This window comes from Lethenteron reissneri, chromosome 13 (assembly GCF_015708825.2).
Source record: "Lethenteron reissneri isolate LAM-NWPU_2019-01 chromosome 13, ASM1570882v1, whole genome shotgun sequence".
Classification (NCBI taxonomy): domain Eukaryota; kingdom Metazoa; phylum Chordata; class Hyperoartia; order Petromyzontiformes; family Petromyzontidae; genus Lethenteron; species Lethenteron reissneri.
The window spans coordinates 6411097-6431865 of NC_083791.1; the positions used below are offsets into that span (position 1 = coordinate 6411097).

General features: G+C 44.0%; 1 protein-coding gene across 1 annotated transcript in view; it reads right to left on the reverse strand.

The window, feature by feature from the left end:
- LOC133342050 (alpha-tectorin-like) overlaps positions 1-17112 on the reverse strand; it is a 41964-nt gene extending 24852 nt beyond the window's left edge. The window contains exons 1-7 of the mRNA XM_061550951.1: positions 16979-17112; positions 15476-15541; positions 8306-8439; positions 4380-4667; positions 3789-3920; positions 2331-2490; positions 168-694 (exon numbers count right to left, since the gene is read on the reverse strand). Coding sequence (XP_061406935.1) covers positions 168-694; positions 2331-2490; positions 3789-3920; positions 4380-4667; positions 8306-8439; positions 15476-15530 — 1296 coding nt within the window. The 5' untranslated portion in view covers positions 15531-15541; positions 16979-17112. The remainder of the gene's footprint in view (positions 1-167; positions 695-2330; positions 2491-3788; positions 3921-4379; positions 4668-8305; positions 8440-15475; positions 15542-16978) is intronic.
- Positions 17113-20769: the final 3657 nt, after the last annotated feature.

Here is a 20769-nt window from a genome sequence, read left to right on the forward strand (position 1 = left end):
CCAGGACAGAAATGAGTGGAAAAAGGACCAGTTTTAGGGTTAGGCAGACCCCTATACGAGCAGGAAAATGCCAGGAAGAAGAAGATTCCAAGGAGCACCTTCTGCAAAAAGTCTCGAGACTTCTCAAGTCAAATAACAGCCCATCCAATCGTTTGACGGAGACTTACGAGGACTCTGCTACGATCTCCCTTGTTGATGATCAGAGTGAAGCCGTACACCTCGAGCTGCACCAGCTTGGTCCAGGACACCGTGCTGCTGCCGCGGTGCTCGCTCTTGGCGATCACGTGGAACGAAGACAACTCCGTCGACCTTTCTGTCGTGGCGTCTTCTGCGGCGTTCGTCGTGCCCACGTTTCCCGTGGTTCCCGTGGAGGGGGCCGCGGCGGCGGCGGTGGTGGCGAGGCCCTCACGGATGCCCCTCGGGCACGTGCGTGCCAGCGTGTAGGCGCACGTGCCCTGGAAGTGGTGGACGACACGATCGAAGGTGTTGTAGTGCGGGTCGCCGGACACGGTGCAGATTCGCGTCTCCTGCGGCGCGCATTGATGGAGGCCGTCCTGCAGGACGCAGTGCTCCGAATCGGAGCACGGCCTGGGACTGCACTCCAAGCCGTTGGCTGTCTCGCCACCCACGCACTTGCATCTTGTGGTGCAGCTGCCGTCGGTCCAGTAAACGTCGCCGTACTTGAGCATTTTCCCTGCCGTTCGCGGTAAAGACGGCAGCCCGGTGTGAGGTGTAAGGGCGACGCTCGTTGCCAGTGGCGTGCGCAGGGTCAGATTAAGGTTATGAGCGGCATAAGGGAAGGGCCTAGGGATGTTATTACACATTGCAGGTAACAATTCTGAAGTCATCAAACATATTTATTTACCGATGTTTAATTAACTAATGTATGCGACTCAATGTCAATGTAACATAAAGGACTCACTGCACTCGTTTCTAAAAAAGCAAATCATTCCAAGCTTTAGCTGTGGCTAAGTCACGAATGATATCACTATAATTCAAAGATTTAAAAAAAAATCTTCGATGGCCCCGCTACTGTCTGTCAGCTGTTACTTGAATGTGGAACGGAGAGTTTACACAATATGAGGGCCTAAAGCCTTGTTAGCCCTATGGGTTAATCCGGCCCTGGGCACACACTCTCTATCCTCCACCATAATGCGCTTGTACACATCCAGGTAAACAAAAAGCCCATGGTTAATCCGTTGCTGAATGGGGGGCCTCCTCATGCCGTGCGGGTCGTAGGGGTTATTTGAACATACTTCATCACACCGGTCAGTGCGGGTTGGTGTAGTTCGGGGAGCGTGCACAAGTAGAGGCTAATAAGAAATTTGTGAGTGTCAATACTTAATTGTTGATGGGTCATGTGACTAGTCTAAACCCTGTTTTCTATTTGGTTAATGTGGATCATAGTGTGTTCTGTTTTTAAATGTCAGACTTCAAGACATTTAAATCCCCAATTGGAAATACCTGACAAACGCAGCAGTGTACAGCAAGTGGAGGAAAGTGTTGTGCAATGTTATGCACTGCAGTGTTTTAATAATCGCATATGATTTATATTATCATTCAACAAATATGTAGTTACTTTTTAAGGAAACTGAATTATTTTGGGTCTTTCCCCCAGCAATGTATTCATAGTCGTGCGATCAGCATCACGTCATGAGAGAGGCATCCATTCAGAAATCTTACAGAGCATTGTACCCCGGCGTCTCAGAGAATGGCTGCAGAAGATAATTTACCCCACGAGACTTCAAGTGACCTTTGCATCCTTTACACAGCAGGGGTCACACTTTCCCACAGTCTGCTAAGAGATTGTCTAATTTCATGTGCAAACTAATATTTGTAATTCAGTGTATTGGGCTTACTCTCTAATATGCCAATTTGTTGCTAGTACAGCAAACCGTGTTGGGTTTACTCACCAACACACCGGTGTGCTGTACTAGTAACGAATTGGTATGTTTTGTTTACGTGATGGTATCGGGTTTAATGACACACTAATATTCATGCAATCTAACCGAAACCCTCCATTATGAATAATATTGTTTGTGAAAGCCGACATGTTATATTGAGTAACCCGGTTTAATCACAGCTGGCCGAGAACCAGATTCGAAGCCAGGATCTCACAGTGGTGTTAAATCTGACCCACCCGGCTGCCTCTAAACTGTGAAATCAGTGTGTTTTGTCAGGCACAGTACTGACGCAATACAAGATATACATTAATTATTGCAGCACCACCATTACACACATGTGCAAAAGATGAGGAAGATGTGGTTTGACTGAGGTGTGGTCAACCAATGTGGTAGTTTTTTTTACCAATATGACGTGCGGAGCCTTACCGTTGGCGTAACAGCCGCCGGCAACACTAAAGGCGTCAGTTCTGAAAATCCACCTGCCCGGATAGTTGACATTGCTGGTCATTTCTACATTAATTATGTCCGCGGTTCTTGATCCTGGGATGTTGAAATAGTGCGTCGATCCGCCACTGTTAAACCCAGCCTGAAATCACAAAGCAACATAGTGGTTGAGCTGCAACTTTGGTGGCTATGCAACGCATTGCAAAATGTGTGCGCACGAGCCCTCCACCACCAAACACAGCTAATTCATAAAAGTTGTCACGTGAACGAAACGTGCCAATGTATCACTGCTGCAGCACACGGGTGCGTTAGAGAGCATCGTCACGCTGCTGATGATTAATTGAGAGGTAGAATTATGTTTGGATCATTGTCATCACATTATTATGAATAGGATCAAACCTTCGTATTAGAATAGAATAGAATATATGTGTGTATTTTGAAAGTTATTTTGAACTTCTTCCGCACCATACATAGCCAGCCGCGCTAATGGGAGGTGCAGGGGAATGGAAAAGTCTGTCTTCACCCTTAGTATAACTTTTCGATCAATCGATCGAAAAACTTTAGTCCATTGTTCCGCTTGCAAATTGAGAATCAAAAGTAGTGCCAGGAAGAGCCCTCCTGTGTCCAAGGCCTCGGTCAAAAGATGGCACCAAAGGCAACACTGAAGCTGATAATCTCACAGGTGCAATGTAATGATGGAAACTATTATGTGTTTTAAGTATTTTGTTAATAACCTTCTCCACAGCGATGCTAATGGATGCTTTTGTACACATACATTTCAGTATATGTTTTGCAACGAACTAGAAACCATTTATGAGAGGGTCCTTGCCTATAAACATCGGGCCGTTCGCCAATTTTGGTTCAAGTGACCTCATGAGAAGATGAATGTCGAAATGGGTCTATAGTTTGCTTGTATTAATTCAATGCCGCTGGCAAGATGTGATTCTCAGGCGACGGATGGGTTGTACAAATGTACTTTTATTGTTTGTGTGTAAAGTCAAATATGGGACGGAAGTGTTATTTATATTTTGGCTTTTATTGATCTCACCTGTCTCTCCCTGACCTGGCTTGTGCCGCTGTCACAGAGACTATATATATAAACTAACCCACGCTAAAGCACATGATATTACATGGACAATTATTTATTTTTGATAGAGCGCCTGTTACACTGGGCATCTAAAAGCGCTTCATACACAATTAGTGACTTACATCATATCTCATCTCAACACATTTAAAAGGGCACCCCCAGTAGCAGCTGTCCCTAGGCGGCACAAGGTGACTTCAGCACCTGGACTGCGAACAGACATTAGTCTGCCAGTAGGGGGGCATCAATCATTGCTATATGTACAGTATCCCAACTTCGTAAAACTTTGACTATTTGTTATTGTTGTTTCTGGCTTCGGACAGCCCCTAGCGGTCAAGTGAGCTGGGACATCACACCTGAGCGGGAGTTCCTCCAACACCATTGACTCCATTGCTCGCCGTTCCTGTAGTCCAGCTCACGTCTCCGTAGTTGAACATTGCAAACGATGACGTCCCATTGGTGATAAGCAAAGCCTGGAAGGTGTTCTCCTGCAAGCATTAAGCGACACATAAAAACATTAAGAGGAAATAGCCAGTTTGGCACTCAGCCCAATTTGGTCACTAAAAGCAACGTTACATTTTAATGAATGAATTATGTACTCCTGGTCAACTTGCCAAAACAATATTTTAAACATTGGATGTGGATGAGCTGTGATGTATGGGCGGCTTTGGCCCCAGAACAAGTGTCCAGCCAGTCGCCTGCACGTTCAAAGCAACCCCATGGACTACATCGGCGTAAAGAGGGCCTTATCCAGTAGTAGATTGACAAAGCACAGTAAATTATTAAACATGGTGATTAAAATATTTTTTTGCCAAAATCCTCATGCTCTGATACTGCACTTACTTTCAAAACTGTGAATGGCTAACTTAGAAATCAGTTTCCTCCAATGTAAAAAAACACGGCACCGTGGGTGTTCGTTCTTTCAAAACCGAACAAAAAACGCTTACCGATGTGACGGCGCTTCCTCCGTAGTAGGTCACACGGTCCCACGTGGCGATGAAAACCCACGTGGCCGCAAAGTCTTGGAAGTCGGCGAAGTAGGCGCGCACGTCCTCGGTCGCCTTCTGCAAGAGGTCAGCGTCCGTCGTCTCTCGGTAGAGGACCTGCCCCTTGTGGCGGTTGTCGACGTCGGCCCAGAAGGGGGAAATGAACGCTCGCCCGTCGCTCAGCGGAAACGCCTGCGAGGTGAACTCTGCCACGGCCACCTCGAACGAGATCACGCCGTTGTTGTTCACCTGCGGGGGGTTTGCAAAGAAGACGCACGCGTGCGGTGCGTTACTCATTGGAGGTTGCGGTGTCGGAGGCTCAGCGGCGGTGGAGCAAGCGGGCTCGCATTTGGAAAGCGTTGCGAGTTCAAATCCTGGTTGGGGGTTAGCGTTGCGTCCTTTTCCACAGACCTCACATGGGCATATTTCTCAGTCAGCCAAGATCGATCAAACCATGTAGTATGTATGTTGAACTTTTTTTGCACCGTACGTAGTCCCCCATGCTAATCGGAGGTGCGGGGGAAGGACAACAAACTAAACATAAAAAGCAGTATACTGTAATGAGGTTCAACACAATCGTAGTACCAGATTTCGTTACAAATATCCAAGTCAAACTCAGACAAGAAGTAATCCTGTCGAGGTTGACGAAGCCCATCACCCCTCCAGGGTCATTAAAATGAGTACCACTTTGTAGGGAAGTCAACCGTGTGTTACCAAATGGAGAGACTCGCCCCCACGAGAGGAATGGTGAATTTCCACGACTGGTTCAGGGCTGTCAACTGGAGATGCATTCCGCGTCAATGCTCATTTGAGCAGAAAATCACTTTGACTTGACTTGAAGGATGGCTGAGGTTCATCGGGGAGATAGTCCATCAGCACTGGGATCAGTGCCGGATTAAGCTAGTGCGGGGCCTGTAGCATATGATGTTATAAAGGGGCCCTAAATAAATAAATAACAATATCAAATCACAATTTTTGACTTGCATAGTAAGGTAATTGTTTTTTTTTATTTGCTATACAACGAGATAATACGACAAATCTCTAACCTTAAACACTCAGTCGCACATAAAAGTTGAAGGCAGTATAGTACTATAGTGATAGAGCAAGTGCAGAATCACTTAACCGGAATTGATAGCTTGAAAGCATTTAGCGCAGGGGCCCTTGAAAATGCGGGGCCCGTAGCATGTGCTACTTTTGCGACTAGGATAATCCGGCACTGACTGGGATCCTGAGTTTGAATCTGGGTTTTTTGCCACCCATCACTAAGCTGGGTTCTCAGATGTTGTCACTTGTTTTTGTCGCAGTCTGCACAAGAAAACAATCACATTAAGTTAGTTTTTTTTTTAACTTCACTTGATAATTCGTGAGAATTGGTGTTGCTGTCACTCCACGGGCATCTCTGTAGCAAGGCATGCGGGAAAGTGCTGCGAGTGTTGTTTCGCGTACACTTGAAGAGATATCAGAACTAGCAACTGTGATATCACCCACTACAGGCTATTTTGTGTTTCCCTTCTCGCAAGTGTGAGTTTTTTTCTCCCGGTGCTCTGGTTTTGTTTCCCCCACATGTAAACACTCACGAATCGACCGATAACGCCTTAATATACAGAGGGCCTCAAAGCTTGGGCAATTTTTGGCAACCACTTGTCACGTGGCTGCCTTCCTGCTTGTCAATGGTTCCTTGCGCCTCCAAGTCGTTCTCTCTATGAGGGCGAGCCAATACTGTGCACGTTACAAGTTGAAATTATCGTAACTTATCATTACTATTATTATCATGGGATGATGGCTGCGTTCCGCGAGAGTTTCAATTGGCGGTTATTGCAAACATGATGCCTTGAATAAAGGTGTCAGTTTTGTACCAGTTTAAAAGGGTAAAACCTACTACTATATTTTGCCACTGGTAAAAGAGATATCATAGTGTAAATGCTTACCCCGAGCTCTCAATACTCTGATATTGCACTGTGTTTGAGTTGTACGCCTTCTGGTGTCATCTGGTCCAACACCAATGGGGACTAGGCTCTAAAGAAAGCCGTCTCGGGTGTGGACCAATCAACTTCAAGGATAGTGCATATTATTATCATTATCAGAGTTGCTTCTTTTTTGTTTGCTTTTTTGACTACTTGTGTTGTGGTTATTGCAAACATGATGCCTTGAATAAAGGTGTCAGTTTTGTACCAGTTTAAAAGGGTTAAAACCTACTACTACGAATAAAATTGGGTAAAAGAGAAACAATTCCTGAATGCATTGGCTTTGTTTGTTGTCCTAGCCCCGCATCTACATTTAGCGTCGGTTGGCTACGTACGCTACCAAATAGATTCAACAGAGTACATGCATAGCTGTAGAGTAATGTGAAATCACAGTCATGCGAATGATTATCCATGAAGTTATAACGATTTGCATTGAAACATCCTCAACGCGATTGAAGACTTTTTTCAGGATTTTTTGGACAATCTTTTTTCTCAGCGCAATGAATAATGCCTACATCACGAGTGCCACCTCTACCTTTTTGAAGGGCGAGCCGCCCACGCATTGTCATTAAAGGTTTCTCCACAGATTGCAAATACATTACTCTCGTGAATGGTGTGTAATGTGTTTTATCCTTTCTGTTAAAGGAGCACTTTAACTTTACCTGGCGCTCTTTGTGACCAGTAATTCAAGTCCGAAAAGATTCGCATCCGGTGACATTATCCAGCCATTGTTCAGACGGCAAACAAAGACATTGGCTTTGTTGCTGCTCATATATTATATAAAACAATGGTAAAGGTGCAGTCCTGCATTTGGTTTCTCATGGCACTGTCCTCTAGAGCAGGTGGTTCTCAACCCGTTTTGTACTACTGTAACCCATTGTTGAATTTTTTGTTGCAGAAATAAAAGTAGACGTACGTATGTTGGGCTTCTTTCGCACCACCGTACGTAGCCAACCGTGCTAATCAGAGGTGCAGACGAAGTACAAACTATGTGTCTCTGTGTGAGTCCATGTGTCTGTGTGAGTCTATGTGTCTCTGTGTGAGTCCATGTGTCTCTGTGTGAGTCCATGTGTCTCTGTGTGAGTCCATGTGTCTCTGTGTGAGTCCATGTGTCTGTGTGAGTCCATGTGTCTCTGTGTGAGTCTATGGGTCTCTGTGTGAGTATATGGGTCTCTGTGTGAGTATATGGGTCTCTGTGTGAGTCTATGGGTCTCTGTGTGAGTCCATGTGTCTCTGTGTGAGTCTATGGGTCTCTGTGTGAGTCTATGGGTCTCTGTGTGAGTCCATGTGTCTCTGTGTGAGTCCATGTGTCTCTGTGTGAGTCTATGTGTCTCTGTGTGAGTCTATGTGTCTCTGTGTGAGTCTATGGGTCTCTGTGTGAGTCCATGTGTCTCTGTGTGAGTCCATGTGTCTGTGTGTGAGTCCATGTGTCTCTGTGTGAGTCCATGTGTCTGTGTGAGTCCATGTGTCTGTGTGAGTCTATGTGTCTCTGTGTGAGTCCATGTGTCTGTGTGAGTCCATGTGTCTGTGTGTGAGTCTATGTGTCTCTGTGTGAGTCTATGTGTCTCTGTGTGAGTCTATGGGTCTCTGTGTGAGTCTATTGGTCTCTGTGTGAGTCTATGTGTCTCTGTGTGAGTCTATGTGTCTCTGTGTGAGTCCATGTGTCTCTGTGTGAGTCTATGTGTCTCTGTGTGAGTCCATGTGTCTCTGTGTGAGTCTATGTGTCTCTGTGTGAGTCTATTGGTCTCTGTGTGAGTCTATGTATGTTGAACGTCTTTTGCACCGTAGGTAGCCAACCGTGCTAATTGGAGGTGCAGAGGAAGGACAACAAACTATACACAGGAAGCAGTTTCAGCAGTCTGTGGCATATATCTATGCTACGGACCTTAAGCAAGCAGAGGAAATGTGATGTAATATACTTACAAACAGTGCTTGGTACGCTCTTTCAAAGAACGCAAAGGAGGTTGCAATGGGAACGGATGGACTTCCACCATCATCAACTTGTGGATTTACAGAATCTCCTGTTGTCACTCCATATGGGTAGAAATGTGAAAGAGCTGAAATAGAGAAAAACGAAACAAGGAATAACGATATCACACTTTCCTAAAAAGTAGGATCCATGCACATTTATAAGTCATGGCTATAATTCATGCACACGGAAATGTTTGAGTTAATGCGGTTGTAATTACAAATGTGTGTGCATGGTTTAGGTCCATTGCAATTGTTTTACAATATTTGTCTTGTCAACTAAACTAACCTGTAATTGTATTTAGCATATACTAATCAGAAGTCCGTTCCTTGTCTCCACATATACATATGGATATATGGTTTAGTCCATCGGCCTATCAACCTCATATATTTTCAAGCAGACCAATATTTTCAAACGACATTTTTTTTAAACCAAGCAAACTGTCTGGAGCTCCCGCTCCACCCTCCGTAACTTCTGCAAATCACGACTCAAAACTTAAAAAAACATATTTTTTATTATTTTTCTTTTTCTTTCTACGTGACTTTACCGAAAGAACCAAAGAATATTTGGTACAAGGACGCTAATGGACAACCAATGTCTTGCAAAAGAGTATTCTGTTTAATTGCAGTATATTGTGAAGTATTTATTTCATGTAAACTGAAAAAATATATAATCAGCCTAATTACTACCAATGAAAACAGTAAAATGGACTATAAGAATACACTTCCAGAACAGAATTTTAGAATGAAACTGAATATTTACTGTCACTTTTGGAATCGGAATCTTTATTTAACTGTACTTTTACTCCAACATCACATTGCAATCATGCAACCGTATGATCGGTTTTATGCTATAACAAAATTCAGAGTTTTCTCTTACATGTTTTTTGTTCTTAAATTCTCCTACTAATGTTCAAAATTAAAAGCAGGTAAGAGAACATCGCTCATAACCAAATCAGGGTTGAGCCTTGAAAGTGCTTGAAGAGATACCCATAATGCAGTTGGCATTATGCTACCCATAATGCAGTTGGCATTATGCTACCCATAATGCAGTTGGCATTATGGGTAGCAGAGGGCAGGAAAATCCATTGTTACACTCGACTTCAATTCTTCCACATCTATGCTGTCCGTCTTGACAACCCGCATTGACCAGCACAATGAAGTATGGTCAAACAGCCCGCACGACCGAAGGGAGTAGGGAGGTTTTCATCCGTCAGTGGAATGATAGAGGTTGTATTACAAACAATACGTACAGGCAGTCCACGGGTTGCGGAAGACCCGACTTACGGAAATCTGACATTACGTACATTCTCCCATAAATCGTGTAAAAAAATTCGACACGTGAAAAGATGTTGCGTTAGTTTCGTAAGCGCAAGAAGTGCAGCGCGGTGAGGTTGCCGATGAACACTGTGGAGCCAGGAGGCGCAAGGCTGGCAGTCGCCTTACGCCTCGTTCGAGCTTTACTCGTATTGAGGTCAATGGAATTAATATTGAATTTTGGGGGAAAATTGTTCAGTTGCCGACATACGTAAAATTCGGGTTACCGATCGTTCTCAGGAACCTAACCCTTCTGTAACCCGGGGACTGCCTGTACTTAAGTATCATTTGTTGTGTGCTCGGTGAGTGTAAATAGATGATCAACAAGCACGCGTCCAAAGTCACTTTGGCCGACTGCCAGAAGTTCGAGACGGAGGCTTTTGTGGTAATTTATTTGTGAGCTTCTCAACAAGTCCAAGAGGAGGTTCACATTTTTTTTCCTCCTCGTTGACAATAATCAAATACACACTTAGCAAATACTGGATTTAGATGAACCCCCATGTTGGACAAGGGCGTTGTGACTGACCCAGATGAGCCGAGTACACGGGGAGAATGATTGTATTTGCCTAAGGGGTATATAAAATGAGGAACTGAGTCATCTCAAGTGAGCTCAGGGGAATGTTGTATACATGTGGCAAGCTTGGATGTGATGTGGCAAGCTCGGACATGGCTTTTGACTTGGGCCGATTAGACTTTGCGGTGAACTTCCCCTCCGGTCTCGCCCACTCACACCGCCTCTCTCGGGACTTTGGGCAGTTACAAATGGAACTTGGCAAACAATTTGTCGCACTGTTTGGCTACGTACGGTGCGAAAGAAGTTCAACATACATACATACTGATTGACCAATGTGTTTACACGCCCTTTATTTTTTTGGGCTTAACCTACGCTCATTATTCTTAAACAAGGGGCAATGTTGATTTTGTCTGGTTTACACCGGAGATCGAGAGGCCCACGTTGGATACACAGCCAGAACGAAAACAAATAAATAGAGGAACAAGGTGAATTAAAACATGTACCACAAAATGCATTATTGGCTGAATTAAATTATCATCGAATACAATTATATAGAGATAAATAAAACACCCGTTCGTGTTAAGATCTGTGTAATGTATTTAAGTCACTTCACGCACTATGTTTTGTCACCATGGCACATACAGCTCAGTAACCCTCGCGTCTTTCACACCCCATATTCAGAGTTTAGGCGATTGCATATGTTCTGTTGTATCTAAAGAATCGAAGTGCAATGTCCATATCCAAAACAAGCTTCGGGCATTCTGAGCCAGTGGTGAATTTTCACATTCCTTATGACTGGAACCCAAGTCTCCACCTGACATCAACCTCACCAAGTGGTGCAGTACAACCTCATCATGTGGAACTCACTTTACAACCCCTGTGGGAATGATGATGATGGCGATAATGGTGAGGAGTCACATCGAAACGTGATATATATGACAGGATTGTATGTGTCACGTGCGGTATGGGGCCGTCCATAAATGACGTCACGCGATTTTGGACGATTTTACCCCTCCCCCTTCGTCATACGACGTCACAAAAAGTCAGACCCCCCCCCCTCAAATATGACGTCACAAAGCTCTGCCCCCCCCCCCCAAAATAATGCTTCAAATCGCTTTAAACTATTGTCATTGTAGTGCGTATTTAATGTGGCGCTGCACTCTGATGTTGTAGGAGAAAACATTTATCAAATAGTCTATTTAATTAAGTAGAACGTGTTGTCTATATTTATCTAAAGTTGCGCATTTTGATGTGACGTCACATTGATCAAACCCTCCCCCCCCTCTCGTCACATCGTCACAAATGTCTGACCCCCCCCCCCCCCAGGTGCGTGACGTAATTTATGGACGGCCCCTATAACGTTTCACAGAGGATCAGGCGTCGTTATTTCAGTGGCGTGCACGGTTGGCTACGTACGGTGCGTAAGAAGTTCGACATACATACGCGCAAGCTCACAGAGCCAGGCCAATAAGGGAGCCCGAATCTTGTTAATGATCCCCGAGGCAATGTTCGAATGCTTCGTAAAACTTCGGACACAACGTTGCTCACCGCCCCCCCCCCTAACTATGCCACTAATGTGAGGCATTGCCCAAAAATAAACTCACGAGCGAGTTTAACGTGCAAAGAAATGTGCACGTAAAATAAAACACATGCAATAACAAACAAATATAAGCGGAAACTTATAGCAACTAACCCTAAGGCTGTCCCATAGGTGCGTGAACTTACAAAGATCCCCCGTGTAGCCTTAACAGACTGTAGGGGCAAGTGCTGTTAGCGAGCACCTATGAAGGCCGGAACGGCACACGAGGGGGTGGGTGGCCAGCACCACGCCCGACCGCCTTTGTCTCCCTAGTGGCGATGTTTACACACCGCACCAGGCACTCATTTGAGGCTGAGTCGACCTAGGGGAGGCCCAGGACCGGTTCAGATAATCGTCACTGGGTGTTGGCCGTGAGCGGGAATCGAACCCGGGTCGCAGGGTTCGTAGCGCAGCGTAGCGCTAACCGCTGCACCACCGCTCCCCAGTGAACTTACACCCACACTCACACAAGCTCTAGCTGGGGTTGCCACCTCTGTGGTAAAACTAAACCACCCGGTATATATCCAGAAGAAGAACAAACTGCTTGGGTCGTGTATTTATTTCGAAAAGATAGCAGGAAGCCTGACACATTATTTTAAAAAACACAGAAGCACGACGATTCTGGGAAAAAAAAAACGATGGCAGGAAGCAAACCTCGTTCTAGCGCACGTGGGCGTGCGCTCACGGGCACGCGGTCTAGCGCACATATTGCGCTGGAACGCAGCCGTGGCCTCTAAACGAACTTATATATACACCCCGATGACACACTCGTGAAATAAAACCAAAAACATCTCCCCAGGGGTTTTATATCTGCTGTAAAGGATGGTCATTACCCGAAATGTCGCCAATTTTATACTCTGTGTAGTGACACAAACAACTCGATACACTCGTCAATCACACTGCCTTGAAATAAACTATATAATAGGCGACGTTTTGGGCAATTGCCCTTCTTCACGTGCTATTGGAGAAGGGCAATTTCCCGAAACGTCGTTTATTAAATATCTTTCTTTATTTTTAAGGCCACAGTGTTGTTGACGAATATCTTGAGTTATTTTTGTTATTTGTGCATGTCCACCAATGGCGGGTGAGATTGGAAGTGGGCTTGTTTAAGGGAATGTATTGTTTCCACCTAAACTTGTGTGAAGAGTCCACAGACGGAGGCAGAACTGGATGAATCTCAAGAGCTGCAAAGCTCTATCTCACAAACGGAGAAACGGACTTCGGAATATTCCCCGGGTATATGTCATGAAAAAAATGGGTAAGGGGCCGTCCATAAATGACGTCACGCGATTTTGGACGATTATACCCCCCCCCCCTTCGTCACACGACGTCACAAAAAGTCAGACCCCCCCTCAAATATGACGTCACAAATCTCTGCCCCCCCCCCCCAAATAAAACATGCTTCAAATCGCTTTAAACTATTGTCATTGTAGTGCGTATTTAATGTGGCGATGCACTCTGATGTTGTAGGAGAAAACATTTATTAAAAAGTCTATTTAATAAAATAGAACGTGGTGTCTATATTTATTTAAAGTTGCGCATTTTGATGTGACGTCACATTTCTCAAATCCCCCCCCCCTCGTCACACATCGTCACAAATGTCTGACCCCCCCCTTCCCCGTAGGTGCGTGACGTCATTTATGGACGGCCCCTAATTATATGTTCGTATAAAGCAGTGGTTCTTAACCTGGTGTGGACGCACCGCATGGGGGTGCGAGATGCCCTTTCTTGGGGCGCGAGGCATGGCCAGATGATGTAAGAAGGTAAATTATTCTACAGTTTTATATCTAAGGTTTAAGGAACTGACCTACTTCGACGTTTTTTTTTATCCAGTTGGGTGCAGGCTGCAGTCAAGGTTAAGCACCATTGGTCTAAATCTTGATTTGAAGCTTTCGTGACTGCAGGAATCCATACTCTCTGGTTCTTTCGGTAAAGTCACGTAGGTAGAAAAATAAAAGCAAACATAAAATAATATATCACGATGTTTTGATCGCAACACAAGCGGTTGTCCTCAGGCGGAAAAAATATAATCCAGCAGTGGAACTGCTGAACCAGCGAGAGAGCTGACGGACGACCGTTTGTGTTGCGATCGACACGTCGTGATGTATTTTATTTTGTTTTATTTTATATTTCTACCTACGTCACTTTACCGAAATAACAAAAGAGTATGGATTCCTGCAGTCACGAAAGCTTCTAATCAAGATTTAGACCAATGGTGCTTTAACCTTGACTGCAGCCTGCACCCAACTGGTTCTCAAAATTAGTTCTCGCACCCCGGATAAAAAAAATAGTTGAAGTAGGTCAGTTCCTTAAACCTAAGATATAAAACTGTAGAATTATTTACCTTCTAAAATCATCTGGACATATCTCTAAAGTAAGTCACAGGGTCACGGCATTCCTCTGTTAAAAGCACCGTACATTCTTCAAGTAAACAATTGTGGCCTGTATACTTTACTTCAATGTTCAGAGGGGATCTGTACAATATGCAACGCGTTGTTTAAATGTACCCGTTAGTGTCCTCGTGTACCGCGTACATGTGGGTGAGAGAGCTAGAGTAGAATGCACAACGGACAACAGCGAATCGCATCTGTGACTCCGCCTGTTTTTGCGGTTAGCATTCGTTGACTTTGTTTATAACGTTGAGTTGAGTTTTTTGTTTGCAGCTACCTTTAAACAGTCACATTACCGGGTTGGCTTTGGACACCCACAAGAGTCGAAGGTTTGCGTACAGATTCTGCGGGCATGCTTCGAAAAACTCGGTTCTTGAACAATGGGGTCAATGTCATTCGCAGAGCGATCTTAGTCACATTGATAAAAGACTGACCGTCGTCAATAAAACTACCTTAAAAGATAACTAAACTTGTGACATCATGGGTAATGGCCCCCGTATATTGCCAGAAAACGTCACCTATTATATATTACTACTAGGCATATACAGTAGCTTGTTTTAAGGAAGTTTTATTGACGCATGTGTTTAGTTTTCATAAATCGTGCTCGTGCACCATTAACATCTACTCCTATTTACTCACCGCTAACGCAGTCTTGCAATAACATGTACTCATATTGCTGTTAGCATTCACTGAGACCTCGGAATATAAGCAAGGATAGTGCTTAGGATGGGTAACCACCAGGCACAGCTGCAGGTTGTTGTCGTCTGCTGCGAGGCTAGGTTAAGTGGGCATTGTAGCAAACTCCGTTAAGTGTGATCAAACGACACCCCTCCCCCCAGTGCCGGATTAAGCTAGTGCGGGGCCTATAGCATATTATGTTATAAAGGGGCCTTAAATAATAAAATATATTAACACAAATTTTTACTTGCGTTATTTTATTTCTAACTACGTGACTTTACCGAAAGAACCAAAGAGTATGGATTCCTGTTCAAATCAAGATGAAAATAATTGTCTTTTTTTCATTTGCTATACAGCCAGATAATACAACAAATCGCTAACCTTAAACAACTAGTCGTTCATAAAAATTGAAGGCAGTATAGTACTATAGTAATAGAGCAAGTGAAGAATAACTGAACCGGAATTGATAGCTTGAAATCATTTAGTGCGGGGCATATGTCGTTACTTTTGCTACTAGGCTAATCCGGCACTGCCCTTCCACACCCCACGATGTGCACAGCGTTGGGATGAGGCCATCATCATCCAGCAGTGGATTGACAGAGGGCTGTGCGTGAACATCACGTGGGGATGCAGAGTACTGTGCTCACCTGACACCTTGGCCAGCAACACCATCAGCAGCAGCCCCACCGAACGACGAGCCATCGCTGCTCAGCCTAGGAGGAGTTCAAAAAATCAATTTGAAAGGGGGCATAGACACTGTTAATTGTAACTTGCTGAGCCGCCAATGCTGGAGATCTGTGACAAAAAAGAGCTTCATAGCTCATCGGATTTCTTCTCGTCTAAATCAAGATTCTGATTCTGAAGTTGTTCACGTTATCGATACGTGTGTGCTGTCTAATGTCTGAAATCTGTATGCGTTGTCTAAACGTGTGTGTGTGTGTGTGATTCTGAGATATGACCCAGCAGAATTTTTTTTGTACTCCGTTATATATTCGACTATTCCTACCGTTTTTGTGTTTTAGCAAAATACGAATGTTTTGTTTAGTAAGTATATCGTACGTTAGTGTATTACCCACTACTGCAAAGATAGCAACATATACCTGTTTAGAATCGATATCTGTTGTTTACGCAAATGTTATGTTACACAAATGTGGCGGTGCTACTGCTACTGCTGCGTTGGCAGTGGTTACACCAGCAGCGTTAACGAGGAATACTCAACAACGCATTCGTCAATCACACTTCCTTGAACGAACACATTTATTTAGGGTGACATTCTGGGCAATGGCACATGAAGAAGGGTCATCGCTCGACACGTCGCCTTTCGTATATGTCTTGCTTTTAAGGCGGTGTTATTGAGGAATTACACGTAAGATTCGAGCCATGCGATCAAATTATTAAAGTTAAAATACCGATAGCTCAAGACCATTTGAAAATAATGTACTCACAATTATCGTAAATTAGAAGGCAGCAAATATGAATGCAAAAAAATACAGCTTTCTACATCAAAGACTATAGACGTCTGTCCCACGCCTTCATCAACTCGCACTGACCAGCGTGGTGAAGTATGGTCAATCAACCCTCAATCCAGCAGTGGATTGACAATTCAAGGAAAACTGCCAAATAATATGAACAAGAAAACATGTACCAAGAACAAAAAAAACGAGATTAAAGTTTTCAGCCGTTGTATCACTCCACTGCTGGATGAAGGCCTCCCCCATGCTGTGTTGGTTGTGAAGGTTGTTTGACCATACTTCACCACGCAAGTCAATGCAAGTTGAAGGAGGGGCGAGGACTGCGACCGGTTCAGAAACCACTCGCCATTGACGTGATAGCCGCACAGCGCTAATCACCGCGCCACCACTTCACCCCAATATGCCACTATTACAGCTAAATAATAATGATGGTGATATCTATATACAACAATTACAATACAACGAAATAAAAGATTGATTTATACTGCAGGAATCCGATTAGTTGTAACGCTCTTTTTCACAGATGTCCAGGCGGGGCGGGTAAGAACGTTGCAATAACAAGCACAAAATAACAAACAGTACAACATTTGCAATTATCATATAGAATGCACACAACAGTAACATGTTAACAGATGGTGGGCAGAGCGAAAGGCTTTGTACGAGTGGCTGATTTCTTACCAAGAGAGAGGCACCCACACACGCCACTGCTTCACGTGGGTAGAGGGGGGGATTCGGAGATGAATCCAGTAGGTGTGTGTAACTGAATGCTCACACCTCGTAGAAGTGAGGAACGGCTGTGGTTTTTATACCCCCTTCAGCGGATATGATTGCACAACGCCTATCAGGTGAAGCAACTTCCCAAATAATGTAGCTTTATTACGCTCTGTGGAAACACCCAGAACATCGATAAACAACACGAATGAAACAGTCGAGTAGTAATCCGCCCTGGGCACGTTCAGACTACAGATGATTTGCATAATTCTTTCCTGTTTTTTTGTAGTTTGGGTAAAGAGATGTATCCAGTAAACATCGAACGTTGGGTGGACGTTCGTTCAACGTTTCCACATACCAACGTTGTTTACCAGGTCGCTGATTTGAGGGCCAACTGACACGTAAGACCAAAACTGAATATTAAATCTTCAATTATGTTTGTATTCGTATTTTCTTTTGGCCGCCATATCAATTAGTAGATTTTCAATGTAATAAAAAAAAATTATTTGGAAGCGTTATCGACAAATTTGTTTAGGTTTTGTTGTGTGTGCTTTGCGCACTACTGCCAACGCAGTATCACAAAATAAATGCTCTAATTAGGTAACATTTGCCTGTGATTAAATCACATGCAATGCGCCACACATGTCCGTCAGGTCTCGGGAAGATAACCGTGGCTTTACCTGGGTAGTGCATGGAAAAATGACCACCATGCATGGCACAGGTGTGTCGAGGCTGGTGTTGGGGCATTTTGAACTTTGCCACAAAAATCTTCAACTTTTGCTTCCCTGAAATATGACATTGAAATTTAGGTAGCTTTTTTGCACGGATATCCAAATACCTTTTATTCACAAAAACAAGACGAAACATCATTCATATACGTCGATTATTTATTTCCCTCTCTACACATGCGTTCGTACTTAAGTGTTGCTTATTTTTAGAGACGGTTAATGACTGAAACTGTTGTTGGTCATCTTCTTGGTTCTTTCGGTAAAGTCACGTAGAAGGGAAATAATACAATAATACAAATAAAACATAATAAAATAGAATTCTCACGACGTTTCGGCCACAACGCAAGCAGCCGTCCTCAGGTGAAGAACAGGTGTTCGCAAGCAGCCGTCCTGTTCTTCACCTGAGGACGGCTGCTTGCGTTGTCGTGAGAATTTTATTATGTTTTATTTTTATTCTTTTATTATTTCCCTTCTACGTGACTTTACCGAAAGAACCAAGAAGATGAATCCCTGCAGTCACGAAAGCTTTAAATTGTTGTTGGTCAGTAAATGTCGCTGGAAAGGATGATGGCCGAATGTATGAATGGTTAACTTCGTTCGCACCGTACGAAGCCAACCCTGCTAATCGGAGGTGCGGGGGAAGAACGACATCTCAATAACGATGACGTGGCAGCCAAGGAATGGAACGTGTCTGAGAGGACGTCCATGCTTGGAGATGTCGCGATGACACCAACTGGTGTGCAGATGCTAGGTCTCGATATATATTTATAATTTTATTTCAACAAGAGCCTGATACAGAACATAAACCCCGACGTGCGAGGAGTGTCACGTAAACAAAATCTATGCTCCTGCACAATCAACAGAAATCAGAATATGTATTTATACCGGAGGAGGAATCCGGTGAGCTATACAGTTCTTGTTCACAGATGTCCAGTAAGGGCGGGTAAGAACGTTCAAACAACAAACAGTACAAATTATTTGGATCTTTCGGTAAAATCACGGAGATAAGTTCAAAGAAAATAACAAAATACAAAAAAAAGCTACGACGTTTCGAACGCAACACAAGCGGTCGTCTTCTTTGTTGAACCTATCCACGTGACTTTACCGACAGACCCAAAGAATATGATTTCCTGCAGTCACGAAATCTTTAAGTCAAGATTTAAACAGTGCAAACACTTGATAGTAGTGCAAAGTTCAAGAAAGGTAAAAAAAATCACCCAAACACATACAAATAAAACGAAACCATCCCCATCCTACCAGGCAAAGCCCACTGAGATATTAACTTATTTTTCAGAAGTGACTTGGCCATAAATGGCAGCTCAACAATGTGGCTTCTTATTTGCACATTTATAGCAGCAAAACAATCGAAATAATCTCAATGCATGTTTCTAAATGTGGAGGGAAAATCCAGAGGACCCGGAGGTAAAAAAAAAAATCCACGCGACCCCCGGGGAGAGAGAGACACGCAGACTCCAAACATTGCCAGAAAGGGGAAACCCTATGGTCATACAGGTGGGGTTGGGGATCGGGGGTCTATTGTTAAATCACAGGAACGCCAGAAATGGTGGCGGGCTTGCCGAGGCCTCTACGCAAGTGGTGGATCGATCATGGCTGATGATGATGATGGATTTGCCTTTAGCATTCGAGTCGGAGAACGCACCTCCCGTTAGCACGGTTGGCTACGAATGAAGTTCAACATACACGCGCATATACAAGACGCTCGATGCTGCGAGTAAAGACGATCCTCTGGACGTGTGCGTGTGGCGTCAAACAAAAAGGGCTTACCGTTTCATACCAGTTTTTGGGGGGGATTTATTACCCGTTGTCTACAGGTTAGTTTTCCCTGACAGCCAACACAACTTTATAATACAATGTAGTCTTTATTGGATTATATATGTTTCAGAGTTGATCGTAATCGCACTAAACAGGTAACATTGGCCCAATGTTGGCCCAACATTCATGTTTACTGGGACTTCACTTTACAGATATAAGGAAAGAAATACAAAGCTCACGCATGAACATTTTTAACCTACGTCGGAAATTGCTCGAGTCATGATTATGACCTCATTTACCTGAGTGCTTTTAACAGCCTGGACAACAAGACAATTGTAATGCAACATACCACAGCATCTATTTCCATCAATGCTTACGTAATAATGTTGACTCAAAGCATTCATGACTGCAGGAATTCACATTCTTTGGGTCTTTCGGTAAAGTAACGTAGATAGGTTCAAAGAAAATAACAAAAAAACTAAAAACTACGACGTTTCGATCGCAACAGAAGCGGTCGTCATGACGGCTTATTTTTCAGAAGTCAAGACGACCGCTTGTGTTGCGATCGAAACGTCGTAGTTTTTTTGTTATTTTCGTTGAACCTATCTACGTGACTTTACAGAAAGACCCAAAAAATGCGTAATAATGCTTGTTGAACTCTGCAAATATTAAATGTTGAAGTGTATATTTACCTTTGTCAGACACGTGTTTGCATTGCCATTTTTTTGTTGTGGATGAAGGAAGCGGTGTTTGTTCAGAACGGAGCGAGACGATGTTTGACGACGACATTAAGACACCGAGTCGAATACCAGCACAGCTGAGGTGCTGCCTTCATATTTGACAGGGACACGTGGTTGGAACCGCTGGACCAGCGTTAGCTCAACGTTTCACGTTTGCTATAAAAAAACGATCATCGACCGCGGTGGGCCGTGAAGCAGTGATTCGCGGGCACCGAGAGAAAACAACCCCACCGATTTGAGGTTTGTCTCCCGGCCACAGCTAAACAATGAAGGCTGCCCCCCCCCCCCCCCCCACCAGTACACTGACCCAGTATGCTGAGGTATGGCCAAACAATCCAGATGGCCAATATGGCATGGGAAGTGCAATCCAGGAGCGGATTGACACAGCGCAGTGATGTGGTTATTATTCGTTCAATGTATCACCGCCGTGCTATGAGATCATAAACTTTTCCAGTTAGCGTGGGGAGTTTTAAAAACCATAAATGTAACTTCATGGCGGAACCCCGGGGTCCTTTAA